Source organism: Suillus clintonianus, assembly GCF_016758775.1.
Source record: "Suillus clintonianus strain FC179 chromosome Unknown DEU56scaffold_60, whole genome shotgun sequence".
NCBI lineage: Eukaryota > Fungi > Basidiomycota > Agaricomycetes > Boletales > Suillaceae > Suillus > Suillus clintonianus.
This window is the reverse complement of record NW_024539284.1, coordinates 129,897-146,364: the sequence shown is the minus strand read 5'-3', so window position 1 is coordinate 146,364 and position 16,468 is coordinate 129,897. Positions and strand designations below refer to the sequence as shown.

At 47.2% G+C, this 16,468-nt stretch overlaps 4 protein-coding genes across 4 annotated transcripts; 2 read left to right on the top strand and 2 right to left on the bottom strand.

The window, feature by feature from the left end:
- Positions 1-1,293: 1,293 nt before the first annotated feature.
- On the top strand, positions 1,294-6,084 carry DEU56DRAFT_757923 (uncharacterized protein; the record flags this gene model as incomplete). Its single annotated transcript, XM_041350184.1, has 15 exons — positions 1,294-1,470; positions 1,705-1,769; positions 2,184-2,354; positions 2,414-3,541; positions 3,594-3,610; positions 3,689-3,796; positions 3,854-3,994; positions 4,109-4,214; positions 4,239-4,291; positions 4,532-4,844; positions 4,872-5,142; positions 5,200-5,323; positions 5,369-5,768; positions 5,824-5,983; positions 6,040-6,084. 15 exons carry the CDS (start codon positions 1,294-1,296, stop codon positions 6,082-6,084), a joined length of 3,279 nt encoding a protein of 1,092 aa, XP_041206204.1.
- Positions 6,085-6,162: 78 nt separating this feature from the next.
- On the bottom strand, positions 6,163-7,852 carry DEU56DRAFT_914878 (uncharacterized protein; the record flags this gene model as incomplete). Its single annotated transcript, XM_041357678.1, has 6 exons — positions 6,163-6,281; positions 6,340-6,547; positions 6,604-6,844; positions 6,914-7,059; positions 7,118-7,294; positions 7,346-7,852. The coding sequence occupies 6 exons, from the start codon at positions 7,850-7,852 to the stop codon at positions 6,163-6,165; spliced, it is 1,398 nt and encodes a 465-aa protein (XP_041206203.1).
- A 903-nt stretch (positions 7,853-8,755) lies between these two features.
- DEU56DRAFT_757921 (uncharacterized protein) lies at positions 8,756-9,484 on the top strand (the record flags this gene model as incomplete). The annotated part of the gene is made up of 3 exons (XM_041350183.1): positions 8,756-8,906; positions 8,978-9,218; positions 9,259-9,484. The coding sequence occupies 3 exons, from the start codon at positions 8,756-8,758 to the stop codon at positions 9,482-9,484; spliced, it is 618 nt and encodes a 205-aa protein (XP_041206202.1).
- A 1,654-nt stretch (positions 9,485-11,138) lies between these two features.
- On the bottom strand, positions 11,139-15,048 carry DEU56DRAFT_982143 (uncharacterized protein; the record flags this gene model as incomplete). The annotated part of the gene is made up of 9 exons (XM_041359880.1): positions 14,768-15,048; positions 14,543-14,713; positions 14,238-14,488; positions 13,632-14,184; positions 13,435-13,578; positions 12,979-13,377; positions 12,393-12,923; positions 11,293-11,467; positions 11,139-11,248 (listed from the first exon to the last, which is right to left on the bottom strand). Coding segments are annotated over exons 1-9 (2,595 nt in total), but the record flags the coding sequence as incomplete, so codon positions are not given.
- Positions 15,049-16,468: the final 1,420 nt, after the last annotated feature.

Here is a 16,468-nt window from a genome sequence, read left to right as displayed (position 1 = left end):
CTACCTGTGACATCCCTGTTGTGACTGAACACGATATGCTGGGGGGTTGAGAAAAGCCATCAGAGGCCTTTTTTTCGTGATTTAGTTGTAATCTCCATGGAAAATTTTGAAAAAGTTGGTTGCATGAGCTTTTGCCAAACACTATAGCCTTACGATTCGCGTGTTTTCCCTTTTTTGCATGGAGAATACAATCAGCTTTATATTTCACAGTAAAGTCTCCATACAATGTAGTCTCCATAATGTTGTGCTCAATGTCCAGTGGTCGACGGTTTCATTAACCACCATTTCAGCCATACACCCCTTTAGCGAGGGCACGCGCTGAGTTTGAAATTGGCAGAGAGTTGCCTCTCCCCAGTAATAGTACTATGTGCGGTAGGAAGACGTGCACACTCGGGACCTCTAACAGCAACCTCATTCTGCGAATGTTCTCCTCTGTGGTGTCCTGATCTTCATGGACACACATCACTGCGCATGCTTTCGCGTCGACACAGTACACAATTTGCATCTTCCCAGTGATCAGATCACGATGTATCGACTCCCATTCCCACACGTTGGTCCAACATCATTAATATTTCTTTACCAAAACAAGCCCGTGCAACACATGAATAAAATCTATTCCAAAATCCACACAACTCGAAGGAGTCTACAATAAATTCCAGATAAATTATGATAGTCCCCGTTCAAGCTAATTCACCAGACTTTGACGCAAAATAGTTACCGGCGAGAATGTGGGATTATAACAGAATTTGACGATAATCTGAGGCGAGAATCCCAGGACTTATATCCACCATTAATTCATTGTCGGATATATAGATTCAAATAATCACGAGTGAAAAGTTGTTGTTATTTTGTTCTCGGGCTTCCCGCTTCCGATAAATGTCACATGCACCGACGTGTTGGACTTTTTGCGTCTTGTTTGAATTTCGACAGATCCTCTGAAGGTAAGGTGTGTGTCTTCATGAATTCAGTTTGTGCATGGGGATGGCCAGGGCGTCCAGAGTTGCTCTGAACCCTGGTCAGTAACCATTGCATCAAGCAAACCTTGGCCAGGGCGTCCAGAGTTGCTCTGAACCCTGTGCCGCCCAGCAATTCAGCCAGATGTCACCTTACTCTCTATTCTGTCTTCTACCTACTCCTACCTCTCAGTGCTCAGCATCTGCGGACAAACTTGGCGTCTCCACACCGACCTCAACATATGCAAGTCGTTTTGCTGCCTCTCGTCTCTACTAGAGGTACTTTCATGCTCTTGCGCTCTTGTCTTCTGTGCGCTCATGGCCAGTTTAGATACTAGAAATGCCTGCTGCTACTGCTACTGCTTCTACTATTCCTTCTCCCGCCTCTCTCAAGGGCCCTGTTGACGGTCAAGTTGACGTGGCCGCCCTATTTGTCGCCACTTCTGCTTTGCGAGATGCTGCTACATTGGCGCTTCTGAGCAATCAAGCAGTTTTCGCACAGGTGACTCAAACCTGGGTTAGTACTGTTCCTTGCTTTGCCTTGCTTGCACTCACGTGTTTCGCAGACTTGGTCTTCTTTGGTCTCAGCGCTTAGTCGAATCATACCAGCATCTATCGTCCCCCCACCACTAAGCCCAGGACCTCAACCCACACTCCTCCTTTGTTCCTGTTTCACTTGATGAGACACCACTTTCACCGCCCAAGGCTCAGAGACATGCTCAGATTGTGCAACCCTCTCGACCTGCTGTAGGTGTTCCTTCACCAGCAAGTGGCTTTCGTGGGTTGGAGAGCATGGGGAAAACACTGGTTCGACATGTCAGTCGTTCTGTCCACGGGATAGTTGAAGTGGCGAAAGGACTTCAGTCAGCCTACATCTCTACAACCATGTTTTCCGTTTGCGCCGCTCCCTCGCACTCTTCTACGTCTTCTTCACAGTCTCGAGGTTCCCAGTGGTGCCTGTTGCTACATTAATCGTGCATCGTTCGGCGTCCTCATTAATCTCTAAGAATGTATCACACTCATGGAGCAGGAGAAGACAAATGAGAAATGTGCTGGACAGCTCAACCATGATTCGCTTTCAAATTGCTCTATGTAGTACCTGCTTGTACATCTGTCACGGCCCTAGTCTAGGGTTTGCGCCTTTGCACGTGTTTACATGTACCGAAATCCACGTGCACGAGCAGTTTGCATGCATACCGTTAAATGTTAAACACTCCACACCGCCTGCAGCACAGTGCTTGGCATACTAATCTTCAAATGCCCAGGGCGTCATACACCTGGTGCTCCTGTGAGAGTTTTCAGTGCAGATTCAGTGCGGATGGACAGAGGCTTCAAGAAACTCAGACAGCTGTGCAGCATCAACTTGCAGATCAGCAACTTGAAGCAACTTGTGCTGCAGAAGTAGCACATGAGGACCTATATTGACCAGAAGCCGAAGATCTTCAACCTGATGCGCATAGCGACTCGTCTGAAGATGGGCCACTTCAGGATGGTTTAGGGGGTGGGATAGACTATGACTATCACGATGATTTGGATGATGTAGTTGGGGAGCCGCAACCCGAGAACACAAACGCAGACATGCCTGCCCAACCATTTCCTGAGCTGGACAACATCTTTGACGGGTGGGATGAACGCCTACCTGACTTTGGTCCTTTAGATGAATTCAGCACAGACCCTGATGAAGAAATCTTCGAACGTCTTGGGCGGCTCAATGTGGAGGATTCTGAGGACTCAAGTGATGAAGAACCTCCCATCCCTGAGGGGGAAGACATCAATCTCAATGAGCAAGAGGATGGTGCACTATTCATATCTCAAGGCACTCATTTCAATTTCTCTGATGTTCGCGAAGCTGCCGACATTCACGCAAACCCCCCACCCTGCATGGATGACCATCCCGCAGTCCATAATGCTTATATTCAGGCCTTTATTTCAGCAGCCTTCTATAATGCTGCCAACGCAGCTGTGTACCATGACCTCGAAGGCAAGGAACACCTCCTCTGCACAGCTCAACAAGAAAACCCAGAGATTGAATATCCGGGCCTAGATGAATATGCTCACACCCTGCCTACCCTCCTCAAGCGCCTTGGTCTGTCCGCTGACCAGTTTATCATATATTTCTTCATATGTGATGTATGCTGGAAACTCCATCATCCTTCTGTACTTTCTGAACTCAAGTCTCCCAATTGTACTGTCGACGACTGCGAGGGGGCATTGTATACGCAAAAACGACTGTCTGACGGCACCACCAAACGTACACCGACAAAAATTGTACCCTACGTGCCTCCAGAGCATGCATTACAACAGTTTCTTCTACGTCCGGGCAAGTGGGAACAGCTCCAACATTGGCGTGGTCCTGGGGACGAACCAAGCCAAGTCCCTCCAATTCCTGGCCGCGGGTTTGATTCGTTTCGTGACCCATCTAAGCCCATGAAAGACATCTACGATGGATATGGGTGGCGTGCAATTCAAGCAGGCTTAGAACGTCGAAGGGGTGGGCGCTGGGAGATTCAAGATGTGGATGTTCACGAACTTCATCAGCGCTTCGTATCCCTACCTTGTGGGTTGGTCTGGCAGATCGACATTGATTGGTCCGTATTTTGCCCTGCCCCTTGTGTGATCATAGCGCTCATTGTGCCATAGGTTTCAAGCCGTCAAAGGTAAAGCGGGTTATCACTCAACAGGTGCATTCTATGCTGTAATTTGCAACAATCCCTGCACTATTTGCTATCTCGCAGAAGAAACCATTCTTGTGATGGTTATTCCAGGACCCGACAAACCATCATTGGAGCAGATGAATCACCTCTTGGAGCCATTTGTCGAGAGCTTACTTTGTCTCAAAAAGGGTAAGCTGTTCATTCATTGACTTTTTGTTACTAATTTATCGTGATGCCCTGCTGCAGGTGTAGAATTCACGGTTCACGGTTATGAAGATCCGCAGTTGTCCCACTCCCATCTATATTGCAACGTCTCCGACCTCCCATCCAGTCGCAAAGTAACAGGCCTTCAAGGCCACAATTCGAAGTTTTTCATGTGTCCCACATGTAAGAAACCTTTTTTCTCATTATCTCCGAGTCATCCGAGTTGCTTTGATCCTTCTAGTGCGTATCCCACCAAATCCTCCTTTACTGAAACTGACATGATATTTATCTGCGTAGCATTCAATTATCGAGAAGACTGGCGATACCTCAAATACTCATTTTGTGCCCGTAACGCAGAACCTGCCATAGCAGATGCTATTCACGAGAATAGGGGTGTACGCTGGTCAGCCCTAAACTATCTATCTAGCTGGATGCCCGCTGGAAGCTCCGTCATTGAGTTTATGCACGCTGTCTTTCTTAGTGAGTCTTCGGGATTTTTCAATGAATTGCTACTAATATCACACCAGCTATGGTCAAGCACATTAATCGTGTGATCATCCTCAAGTCTGGTCTATTGACTGGAGGAAGATATATCAAACCAATGCAGAGACTCAAATGATTTTTGCCAATGTTATTTGGCCTGTTGAGGCAACCTGTTTGCCACCTTCAGTGAGGTCATATCAGCTTACTTGTTGCGCTCATGTAACACTTTGATTATAGCTTGCGACCAGCAAGGCTCACCCAAAACAGACCAATGGCGTAATCAGGTATTGATTCTGTTTGTTGCGCTCTATGAAGCATGGGAATACAAGAGCGAAATTCCCGATGAAGATGCACTTCCTTCGCCTCCCAATACCAAGAATTCCGCTGCTCAAGCTACGATGCAAAAGACCCTCCGGTCACGACTAATGGAACATCTTCTAGCTCGAAATCCTGATCCATCAGATGCCGATATTGCACGTGTCAACTCTGCAAAAATGGATCGAAATCTTCGCCGTCATTACAACACAATCCTCGAGTTTTGTGCCGCAGTGTGAATCCTTTCCTCCCAATCTATTAGCCCAGATGACATTCACAGAGGATGTGCAGCCTTGTCTCGTGCCACACAAAGCTGGGCTCAGATGGGATGTCACTTAACACTGTATTTCCACTTCGCCAATCACCTTGAAGAACAGATGTACCGGTTTGGACCGTGTTATGCGACATGGGCATTTGCATTTGAACGACACAATGGACGACTTGCCAGGATCAACCACAATCAACACAAAGGAGGAGAGCTCGAGGGAACATTGATGCGACGATGGTGGAGCGTCACCTTCAATTACGATCTCGTAAGATTTGGATCAATTGTTGTTTGAATACTTGTCATATTACTCATCGTACGTCAGATTCTTCATATTGAAGCACTTCCTAATAGGACAGACGACGACGAAGACTCTATTTGTCTCCTTCAGATGTGTCTTAAGGCACAGCAAAGAGATCGCCTCAGTACTGTGATAAACAACAACCTAAGTGAGTCATTCTCTGTGTTGACAGGCTATTATTAATGATCCATAGATGCAGCGATTTTTGCGAAACATCCCAAGAAACTCAACCTATCGAGCATCAGCGACAATGTTTATCAAATTGTATACAAGTATCTGCGCAACAAGTGGAGGCCACTCGTTCACCTTAAGACTAGTACCAGCATAATCGGCAATGGTGAAAATTTCATGGGAAACGCAAGCTCATATTCTCATTTGTGGCTGCGAAGACTGAGGTATGGTGCTGTCACCGCTCATCGAGGCAAGTCCGCACAGTATGCATACATCAACGGACACCAGCCTGTTGAAATACAGTGGCTTCTGCATGTCTCCCATGACCGGACCAATGGAGATGAACCGCTTGTTGCAAATATTGCCATTGTGCGATGCTTTGTCCCAGATGATCGAGCACCCGATTTTCCATGGGCGATTTGGTATGTCATCTCATAGTGTTTATTACATTGTTGCAACGTGCACAACTCTTTACAGGGCCACAGATCTTGGTGTTGCATCATGGCGTGCAGAAGCACTTGGTGAATTAGAAGTTGTCCCTATAGATTCTTTATCCGGCCATTTTGTTCTTGCTCCGATCCAGGCAATGCAACACGAAGTCATCTTTGACTTCTGGATTACCATTGCATATGACCATGTGCGTGCACTGCTGTTTTTTGTTCACAATGGCACACTTATTTATGTCTCAAACAGAGCAACCCAGAGGCTGACATCGAGATTGACATTGACAACGATTGATAGTGGTTAATGCAGCATGTTCTACTCATACAGAATTTCATTTTGTCGCACAAGAAACCCATCAATTAGCATAGCTCCTCACTCCTCATCAAAACCTAGCTCTCCTTCATCATCAGCGAGCTCCGCTTCAAAGTTGTCTTCGGTTTCAGCATGCCAGCAGTCAGCATCTTGCTCAGGTACGGGGACCGTTACTTGATCTTCAAAGGAAAAGAATAATCAAATTGTTGCTGTAGCTGACACCACTGTACCACGTACCGTCATTGATGGTTCCATTATACCTTGTGGGGTCCTGTGGACATGCACGCAGCCACTCCTGATCAATCAGCTCAATAGGAATTCTCGCACTCGTCTTAATGTCAGGTAAATCTCTGTCCCGCGGTTCACCAATGACTCGAGCGTGATGACGGCTGGATTTCTTTGTCTCCAATGCCACCATATTCAAGTGATCAACAGCTTGATTGAACTGACAGAGTTTCAGCCATATCTGAGTGGCCCAGAGTCATTCTCTAGAGTACTCACTAGCAGTGCTCGGTACTTTTCACGGTGCGTCACCCATGCTTCCTTCGATGGTGCCTTCTGTTTACCCTTCAAGTTAGACTTTGTATCTGGCTTCTTTTGGACATCTTTGTCTTCCTCTGTCTCCGGATCAATGCCCCCACGATCATTGTCTCCTGACTGCACGCTCTCATCACTGCTTTGGTATGGCAATGTGAAGGCAAAGTCCCATTCAGGAGTCTTGAGATTCGACTTGTCCCGGATACTGATTTGCTCGTCAAGTTTCTTGACCAAAATTGAGCTGAAAATGGAATGTTCCAGAAAATCATCTTACCACTCGTTTTCATGCTTCCCTTTGTGCCACCCTTGGGTCAGTCTTTCCTTTTGCCCTTCCGGTTGACAGTGCGAGCTTATTTGCGCTGCGGTAGTCTGCAGCATAATGTTTGAAGTTTTCATGTAAGCATCTGAGAATATCTTCATCTGTCTTTTAATTGATGAGATCGGCCGAGACAATAGGATGACACGATCGGATGTTGACCCTGACATATTGGACAAGATGGATGTGCCAAGATGCATTGTCGCTCCAATCTTTGCTGAAGTCGGGTCGAACCTGGTCACCATCAATCTGCGACCCATTTACGTGTGGATGGTACTCCCTTATCGCAGATGGTTTTGTTATGCCGATTGCCTTCAAGAAGCCCTTGCGGACTCCGGACTATTTCAAGATAAGGAAACATTGCATGAATTTGTCCCTTTCGTCACTTACATTCCAAATGTTATCTTTTGAATTGTCGCTGATGGCCTGCGCTGCCTTAGACTTCGAGGACTCGGTACTGCTTTGAAGTGTTTTCTTAATCACGTCAACATTCGAAGAAAGTGACTCTAGCGATGTGCGTGATTTGTCAACTTCATCTTCAAGTTGATTCTGGGCATCGTGCAGTATCGTAACTTGGTGTCGAAGTTCAACCAGCTCTTCCGCCTGTTCGTGAATGATATCCCCAGCTTCTTCTAGCTTCTGCCTCTGCGATTTGAGCTCGTGCTCAAGTCGTGTGATGGTATCTGTCAGCCACTTTGGAATGGCGACTCGTGCACCTGCAATTGGTTCAGTCCGGGTGAGATTAGCCGCAATTCGTTTATCGCCTGCTGATGTGGGTGGAGCTACAGATGATAAACGCAAGCTATTCGGAGTCGTGAGCGCAGTCGATGGTGCGAGTGAAAATTCTGTCAGGGTTGGTGAAACTGATTCCGAGCATTTTCGGGGTACGACAGACATCTCCCAGCTGGATAAGGTGAAGGGATGCACAACAGCAGTGATCGGATGGGTCAAGACAAATGGGTTCGTAGTACTTCCCCCCACAACACTGTTTGGTGCTCAGTGTTGCATTGATTCTACAGGTGGAGGTGGCATGTGAGTCCTCTCGACATCGAAGTCATGGCCTTGTGGTGACGAGTCTTCTGGTAACGCAATCACTGGGTCTATCGGTATGTTGGCACCTTCGCATAACAGAAGACTTGCTGATTCCTGTGTACTGTAGAGATATGACACTAGGTTCGTCACAGGTCACAGCCATCAATGAATCGAACCTATTTGGTGTGACTGTCACACCAATTTTTTGGGGGCCGAAGCTAATTTGTGACACGTGGTAAAAACATACAGAAAAACATATAAAAAACATACAAAAAAATATAAAAAAACAACAATGTCTAGCTAGATTCTACCTGTTGCTTCTCAGCTTTACAATAAGATATGAATCAGACAAGAAGTTTTGACAAGTACAAGGTGCAGCAATCACGATTTGCAATAGTGTTCCGTGAAAAACTCCAGAGTTTTTGACACAACTAGTTTTTGACATGTTTTTAACGTGTTTATGACGTGTCGAAAACTCAAGGGCATTTTGAGGGTGTTAAAAACTGTCAAAAACTCTAAATATACCATAGCGCTAATAGAACATTGTTGAGCATTGGAGTTGACCATAAGAGACAAGAGAAGAGCCAAATAGTCTCTAAAACAATGGTCCTGCTACCTCTCCTCGACTATGGACTTCTTTGAGACAGTTATCAGCAATGATACCTCATTAGAGAGGCTCGAAACTGCACTCAAAAGTTGTGGAGTACCATTATAAGGCTGCAAACAAAGAGGTGAACTTACCAGCTGAATACACGAACAATAGTCTGAATGACTTACACCACAATTCATAAGATTCCTGCTCGAACAGTCATCGAAGTTGAACCCAAAGCAAGTGATGGCATAGAGGCCATAACCATCAATCACTGTGATTATGTAGACGTTCCAGAACCAATTCCGAAAGGGAAAGGGGGACATCCAGGTGATCCTCGACTCATACACCTAGCAATTCGCTGTCACATGAAGGATGACCCCAAGAAAGTCGTCGTGTAGGAACAGCCAAGGGCCCGGGGTGCACAGCAGCCTGGAAATGCAAGACTCGCATCAAAAAACACATTTTTGGACATGCTGCTATGTGCAAGTACATTCTACATCCAATGAAAGAGGAACTTGATGGTGGCTTAGCTGCTGACGCACCTTCAGCGAAAGTGGCCCGTCACCAAGCTTCGAAACCCATGGCAGTATCTAGCATTAGCACATCTAGCCCCAGTGTACCACCAACCACGGCCAAAAGGTGACGGTTACGATAATTGAAATGCATGGCTTGATGGTAGCATGAATTTTGTTGATGAGGATGACCCCGGATATCTGCGCTGCAGTAACCGGGTGTTTGATGGTAGTAAAGATGCTCGTTTAGACGGTCCCGAGCTCCTGGACCTTCTCTCCGACAAGCCAATCGAGATGGAGGCTCAAAATCAGTCACAAATACCTGGGCCATCTTCAGAGGTAGCTGGTGGTGGTCCTGTAGCCTGGAAGTTCAATTTTTCTCAAATTCTGTAGCACAAAAATTATAATATGGCCGGTGTCCAAAACCTTGTCAAAAACTAGTTAAAAACACGCGTCAATAACTGGCCTGGGGATGCCCAATGTTATAAACATGTCCAAAACTCGGCGGGGAGTTTTTCACGGAACACTAATTTGCAAAGCTATTTTTTATGTGCTCACAGCCTCAGGTCACTGGGTGCATTCGAAGCTGTGACACTAAGCGTGACCATGTCACGTGCTGCACGTGACGAAGCTAGTGTTGTATCTCTACAGAGGCCCCCTGAAGCTCCCTATAAGGTCTGTCCGTCCAGAACCCCAAAATCAGCCCTAAAAAATGCAACTTTTTGACCGTCAAAAATGCTAAGTCGGATAGAGGTCAGTGGTCACACAGTGTGATGCGAGTGTGACCTCCGCCAAAAGTGTGACATTTTGCGGTGTGTACTGTGCGTACATAGACACGGTATGTTAGTACTTGGGGACATCTAATTTCTAACTGGCTTCTTAGACAATCCTTTCCCCACTGCTGGAAGCTTCAGTATCACCCGCTTCACCGAGGGACGTGCAAGGGCATTCCAACGAGCTGCTGTGACTCCGTCAAGAATGAAATGGGCACCGACTTGGCTTGCGAACGGTTTTTTTCCCTACGTGGTAGAGAACCTGCTCCGTAAACGCGTGCGTGTGCAGTTCATATGTTTTGAATGTGCGTGAAAATATCGGGACAGCGGAATGCTCAGGAGACGAGTCTTCATCACTACTACTAGTAGAGTCATCCTGTTGTAGAATTAGAAATCCGAGTCTTGTTTCTTGGCGTACTATGATGAAGATAAAATTGACTTACATGAGCTGCATCCAAAGCACGATATACACGAAGGGACAGGTACGAAAGCTCGGCAATGTTGTTTGTCGAGAGAACTGAGCCGTGTCGATGGTTGCCCTTCTTGTATAAATCCAACACTTCACCTATATACATCCTCATGTTAGTACGAGCGATAACGAAAGACCCGAGCACCAATGGATGCAAGGCATTGACGTCTTTCGTGCTGATGTTGGGTAGACCTTTCGACACTCTGAGTAAGCGGCACTCCAAAAACATATGAAACACGCACTTGCTGCTGCTGTAGACCTTTCGATGGCTTTCGCAACACCTTTCCAACGGAGCTCTCTTCCTGTGGTCGCTTTTTCCAGTCCGCCGAGCTTCTGAGTCACGCTGACGTGGTGCGAACATCAGGGAAAACCTCTTCCGGGAAATAGGGCGAATTTGTGTAAATGATGGTGTTTTATCGAGTTTTATTGTGTTTTATCATCATGTTTCAGATTAGTGACATTTATGAACTAACCAACAGCCCCCTGACGCCTTCGTTGGAATAAAGTGGGCAAAAGTGCAATAAAATGCAATAAAGTGTGCAGCATTAATAAATCTTTGTAATAGATGATCCTCGAGCAATATCACAATGACGAAGGTGAAACAAATATTATATTGTCATTCAGACTCAATATACAATATACTACATAACTGCTAATCAGACAATGGGCACACTTGAACCCTGAAATAAGATCATAATTGTGCCAGTCAGCAAGGCTCGAGATTAAAGAATGGCCACACTGACTAGCTTCGACGGAAAAGTGATTTCTGTGGTCAGAAAACCTCAAACTCGCCAGAGGATCAAACTGGGTCACTCGCGTCAAGTAGTGCGCCGTCCCGAGTATCGCTAGCATGTACAACAGTGGCCTTCAGCGTGAGCGAAGGATTGACACCACGAACGGGTGGGAAGGACAGTTCTACGCGATATGAGTAGATACGCATAAGTGAGAAGTAGACTCACCGAATTGTTCATCTCCATGATCGAGCAACTCATCCCACGATGGTTGAAGTCTCTTAGTGGTGGGTGGAATGAGCAGTAGGAGAAGACGGGGGTAGGATATGTGGACTGTAGATGGAGTTTGGCGACAGCGCGAGGGTTCGGTGGTGGCTGATAGGTACACCCAAGGAGTGTGCGACTGAAAGTGAGTGCGCTTTCATTGCTCATGAGTCGAGCTGGAAAAGCACGTTGTAAGGAGACATTCGACAAGGCCAAGGTTGGTTGATGTCGTGTTGTGGTTGAACATTGAACATTGAAATTTGAAAGTTCGAACCAAAAGTCATGTGAATGCACGTGGGAAGTAAACAAACAAGTGCAAATGTTGGACTTCAGAACATTTCAAACGTGTACAAACATTGCAAGCGTCTCAATAAGCATCGCTTTGCCTCAAACGTCCTTGCCTTATTCGCTACATCCGACAGCGGCATTGTCAATGAAAACCTTATTGAACATTTCTCCAATGAGGTCTGGGTCGCGCTTGGTCGCATTCACTGCCACGGAAGGCATATTCTTGGGCTCCGAGTCCCTTCGTGTCCATATTCTGGCTCAAGGAACACGGTCTCATGCCTGGTCTTACATTCTCCAACGAGCTTATCAGCTGTGAGTGAGGGTTTGCATACTGACTTTGCTTGCTTGCTCTTTAGCCACCTCAAGCATTGCCTGCACCCTGAAGTGACTGGTGTGTGTGTTGTCTGTATGTGTGTCAATTTTACGTGCGCAGAATAGTTGAACAGATCCAGCGCCATAGTCTCGCAGCAGGTGAGTTCGGTATGTGGCGAGCAGCTGTTCCTGCAAAACGGACGAGCTTAGATGTTCTTAATGCTTCCCCCTTGTTTTTTTTTTAATGCCTTAAAAGACATGTATTATATATACTTACTTCAATGTAGGTTAATATACATCCATATTTTCCGTGAATATGTATCTTTCTGTAATAATATGTGATAAAGTTGAGAAAGTTGACTAAAACCAAGTAATTCTGCAAATTTCGCATGGGAGCTTTTCCCTGATGAAAACTCTTGCATGCGCTTTTGACCTTCAGAAGGTTCACGCGACGACTCACGGACACGTTGAAGGGCAAGATTGGGGTTGATGCGCACGACACGCTCAGAATGCACCTTGGTAGTGGATTGCCAGCGCTCGCGAGCAGCCAGCATCATGGGGATTGAGAGTTTCCCACTGTCGTCCAGAAGGGAGCTCTTGTAGTAGTAGACACCGAGACAAGGTTGAGGATCTGTCACGATAACGGTGCTATCCAAGTCCGTCGGAGAAGTAGTTGTGGTGAACTTCGTGGGCATGTCTGCTGTGGTCTCCGACAACAAGGTGTCGTAGTCCTCGCATAAGGCTGAGTAACGCGCTGTTGCATGCGCTGCTGACAGAGTGATTTCGATATTTGTGCCACCCGCAGTGCATTGCAAGGAAGTCCCTTCGTTATCCGAACCATCTGCCTCCGATACAGAGCTAAATCCACCATCCAACTCATCGTTTTCCATCCTACGACGAACAGAGTTGCCTGTAGGTACGAGCAACAGTGGTATCTTGCCATTGAGACTGGGGACCGAGATATTCATGAGTTGTTTGCAAACTGCCTCCGCCTCCTGATGAGCGACCTTGATGAGAGCGCGAAATTCTGTGAGTGTGATGCGAAGCCACAAAACCACCAGTGTAGTTGACCTCCCATCGTGCCCAAGCCTGCAGTGTTTCATCGAAGCGGCCCTGTTCGTGCTCGGTCCAGCTGTTTTCTGGAGCAAGCTTATTGCCATGCTCAGGTACCTCCGGCAATGGGTCTTGCAATGCTGCACCTTTCAAGGGTGGAAAGCCTTTGTATGGAAATAGTTGTCGTGCAGAGCGAGCACGGAACGATGGAGAAATGCCACCAAGCTCTCGAGTTTGCGTACGTAGAACATATTCCTCGTAGTCGTGCAAGTGTTGACAGACTTTGGTTGCAGGTGTTTCCTTCTGCGCAGCGCGAGACGTGTTTGGTGCAGTGCTATGTTTCTGGTGACCAGTCTGCACATTTTGAGAAGGAAACACAAGCGCAATTGATCTCGACTAACCATACAGTGTAAGATAGTATCGTCATGGGCCATGGATGGAGAATTTACTCACGACGTTGATTGTTTTGGTTACATAGGTTGTTTTCAATTTTTCCAAGCTGCTGGTACTGTCCGGCAAGTTCTCAGACTCTTCAGGACTGCGGACAAGTCGACTATTTGTGTTTGCAGATTTAAAGTAGTCACACAGCGACCTTCCCTGCCAAATCCCTCAGTATGTGCCATTGTGCAACAATTTGGCTTACAACTCACAGCGGGTTTCTGGCTTTGTTCACCAATCTTGACGGCCACAACACGAACTACTTTTGTTCCGGTAATTTGCGAACACTTTTCACGATGCTGATGCCAGTTGGCTCGATCGAAGTGACGGTTTGGATTGGGGTTCAATGCAATCAAGCTATTGCAACCACGACACTTGACAGAATGTGGCTGAACGTCCAGAATCCATTTGTCCTCTCGAAGGGCTGCCTCTCTTTGCGCTGCCGTTGTTCTTTCACCTCGAGTTGCGGATGCAACTTTCGAGCGTCTAGATTTACGGGACTCGGTATCTGTATCATAATTGCTGCTTTCCTGCGCCCATTTGCGTTTTGAAGTCGTTATGCATGACTGGTGAGTCTCTGGGTCACCATTAGCAGTAGCGTCAATGATGTTGATTGTATTTTCTTCGTCCGGTCTGTGGTCACTATCTGGAATTTCCGACACGCAACTATCTGCCAGTGCAACTGGACTATCCACGATTTCAACGCCTGACTCTGTGCCTGAACCATTTTCCGATGTAGGTAAATGCTTCGTGGTCCGGACAACACTAATCTCATTTTCCGTTAGCCTCTCAATGCGAATCCAGACTTCGCAACTCACGGCAATGCCAAAAGCACCTGCAATGCCTTTTCTCGCATAACATGTTTATATTCATCTCCAGTATCGTGAAACCCGGAATTCTGACCAAATGCGTCCACAGCCATCATCACGAACAGCCCGCAAGACCAGGCATCTAATTGGCGCTGTCTGTAGGGCGGCGAGTACAACACTCGCTTCCAAAAAAGTTTGGACCACTCGAGGGCTGGCCTGCCGATAAAGTTCAGCACCGTGTTCGCAGCGCTGAGAAGCATCTGTCATCCTGGTCAGTTTTAGTGTTTTACGAGTCTTGAGTTGTAAGTACTGACGGGTTCAGCCCAGGTCTTGGACTCAATTTCAGGAATGGAGTCGAAAATTCCAACTTCGTTCAATTTGAAATCCACCCATCCCAAGACCCAGTGTAGAGGATTACCTCCGCATAGTGGAAATCCCCAGCGGAAACGTGCAACGAGTTCATCCGCTGGAACACCAGTTGTTGTCTGAGAATCCAGTGAGTCTACCAGGTTAAATTGAACATCGAGAGTGTAACTCACCGCTTGAAGAATGTGTCCCTCGATAGATCCATGTCCAGGACTTGGTCTAACTTGGCCAGTAGCGAGAGGAGCGATCCATGAGCTGAATACGACGTAGTCACGGTTGTCGTCTCCATCCTGTAGTACCGCGCTGTATGCATTAATGAGTACTCCGGGAATCTTCTTGCGATCAGAGGACAATAGGGGTTCGAGATCAGAGTGTGTGAGTTCTATATTTCGAATTCGGCGTGTTTGCCGCACAAGATCTTCAGGAAGCTTCATTACGAGAACGGGGCTCACTGACCGTGACCTGCGCTGGCAAAGTCTATATTATCCATCTCGAAGTCACTACATGACCTGCCCTGAAGTCCACCTGAGACCGCCAAAAATGCAAACTTCGGACAGACATCGGCCCTCATCGGCCCTCCAAAAGCCTCAAAAATGCTAAGTCCGGACAGAGATTTCGGCCTCAAAAATGCTAAAATTCGGACAAGCCTATGGGGGAGCTTCAGGGGGCCTCTCTACAGTATTTAGTGAATTGGGCTGCGTATATGCGTCATAGCGCTGGTGCTGAGGCAGCATAGCATCGAAGGACTGTGGCGGGTGAGGCGGCATGGACTCCGGAGGGACAAGGTGAGCTACTGGTGCCGTCTGCTCGTTGATGAGTTGCGATGACTCTGTTGTTTTCAGTGCGAATGGATTAATGAACCCTCCAGAGGTCTGTGTTTGCACTGCTGGCTTCCTGCCACGTTTTGAGGCCACTGGTGCGTCCCCCGCTCGATCATCAAGCTTCCGCTTCGGTGCTGACTTCCTCCCAGCTCCCTGTGTCCCTATGGAATTCGTGTCCTGGCCCAGTCCACCCCGATCTGTTCGTGCCTTGCGAGGAGGCATAAGGGTCGAAGAACACGTGTATGGCGCCCAAAAGATGTGTTTCAAAAGCTCCAAAGGGCTCGGATGGTTGCCTGGAGTCGGTACAGCAGTATAGGTTCACCAGAGAGGTCTCTGATTGCTGCAGAGGGTGCAAGAAGGTATACGAGGGAGCACGCGCTGTATATTGGGCTACATACGGACAAATTGTTGAGTGGATAATTAGAGAATCTCAATTTTTTGCCATCAAAAACAGATGAATATGGGCTCATTCCGACGATATTCCACCAATCTGAAAATCGTCGACGATTTGGTCGATTATCGTTGGATATTTACTCTTTCCGTCGATATTTTGCCGCAGACCTTACTGGCATACCGACTCTACAGTTCACCACGCCAAATAACAGCTACGAGCTCGCGTTCCTCGTGTGCAAGCCCCACATCACAATCGAAACACGCGAGGTTCGCACATGAGGGTCCTTCATATCGGAAGTCCAGCCACTCCTTGAAGGCAAAGCATATCGAAGGCAAGGGAACTAAGATTTCATGCAAGGCGTAGTAACGTCCTACCTGTCACCAGACCAGGGCCCGCTGATATCAGTGTGGTCCGGCCTCGGGTCGGAGACGCAAGTCAATTTCCACTTTTCGCATGCCCAGATGGGCGCCATCGATCTCGACAATATAGGAACAGTAATACTTCAATCAGTCCCCTTTGAGGACCTTATACAAGGGTACATTCAAATAGTGCAAGCTGCGGCGAAGGGTGAGTTCGTCACATGTCGTGTGCACAGTCTGGCGGCCACTCGCTGAGATTCTTGTGTCCTCAAAATATATCACGGGTAGCGAAGGCACGGC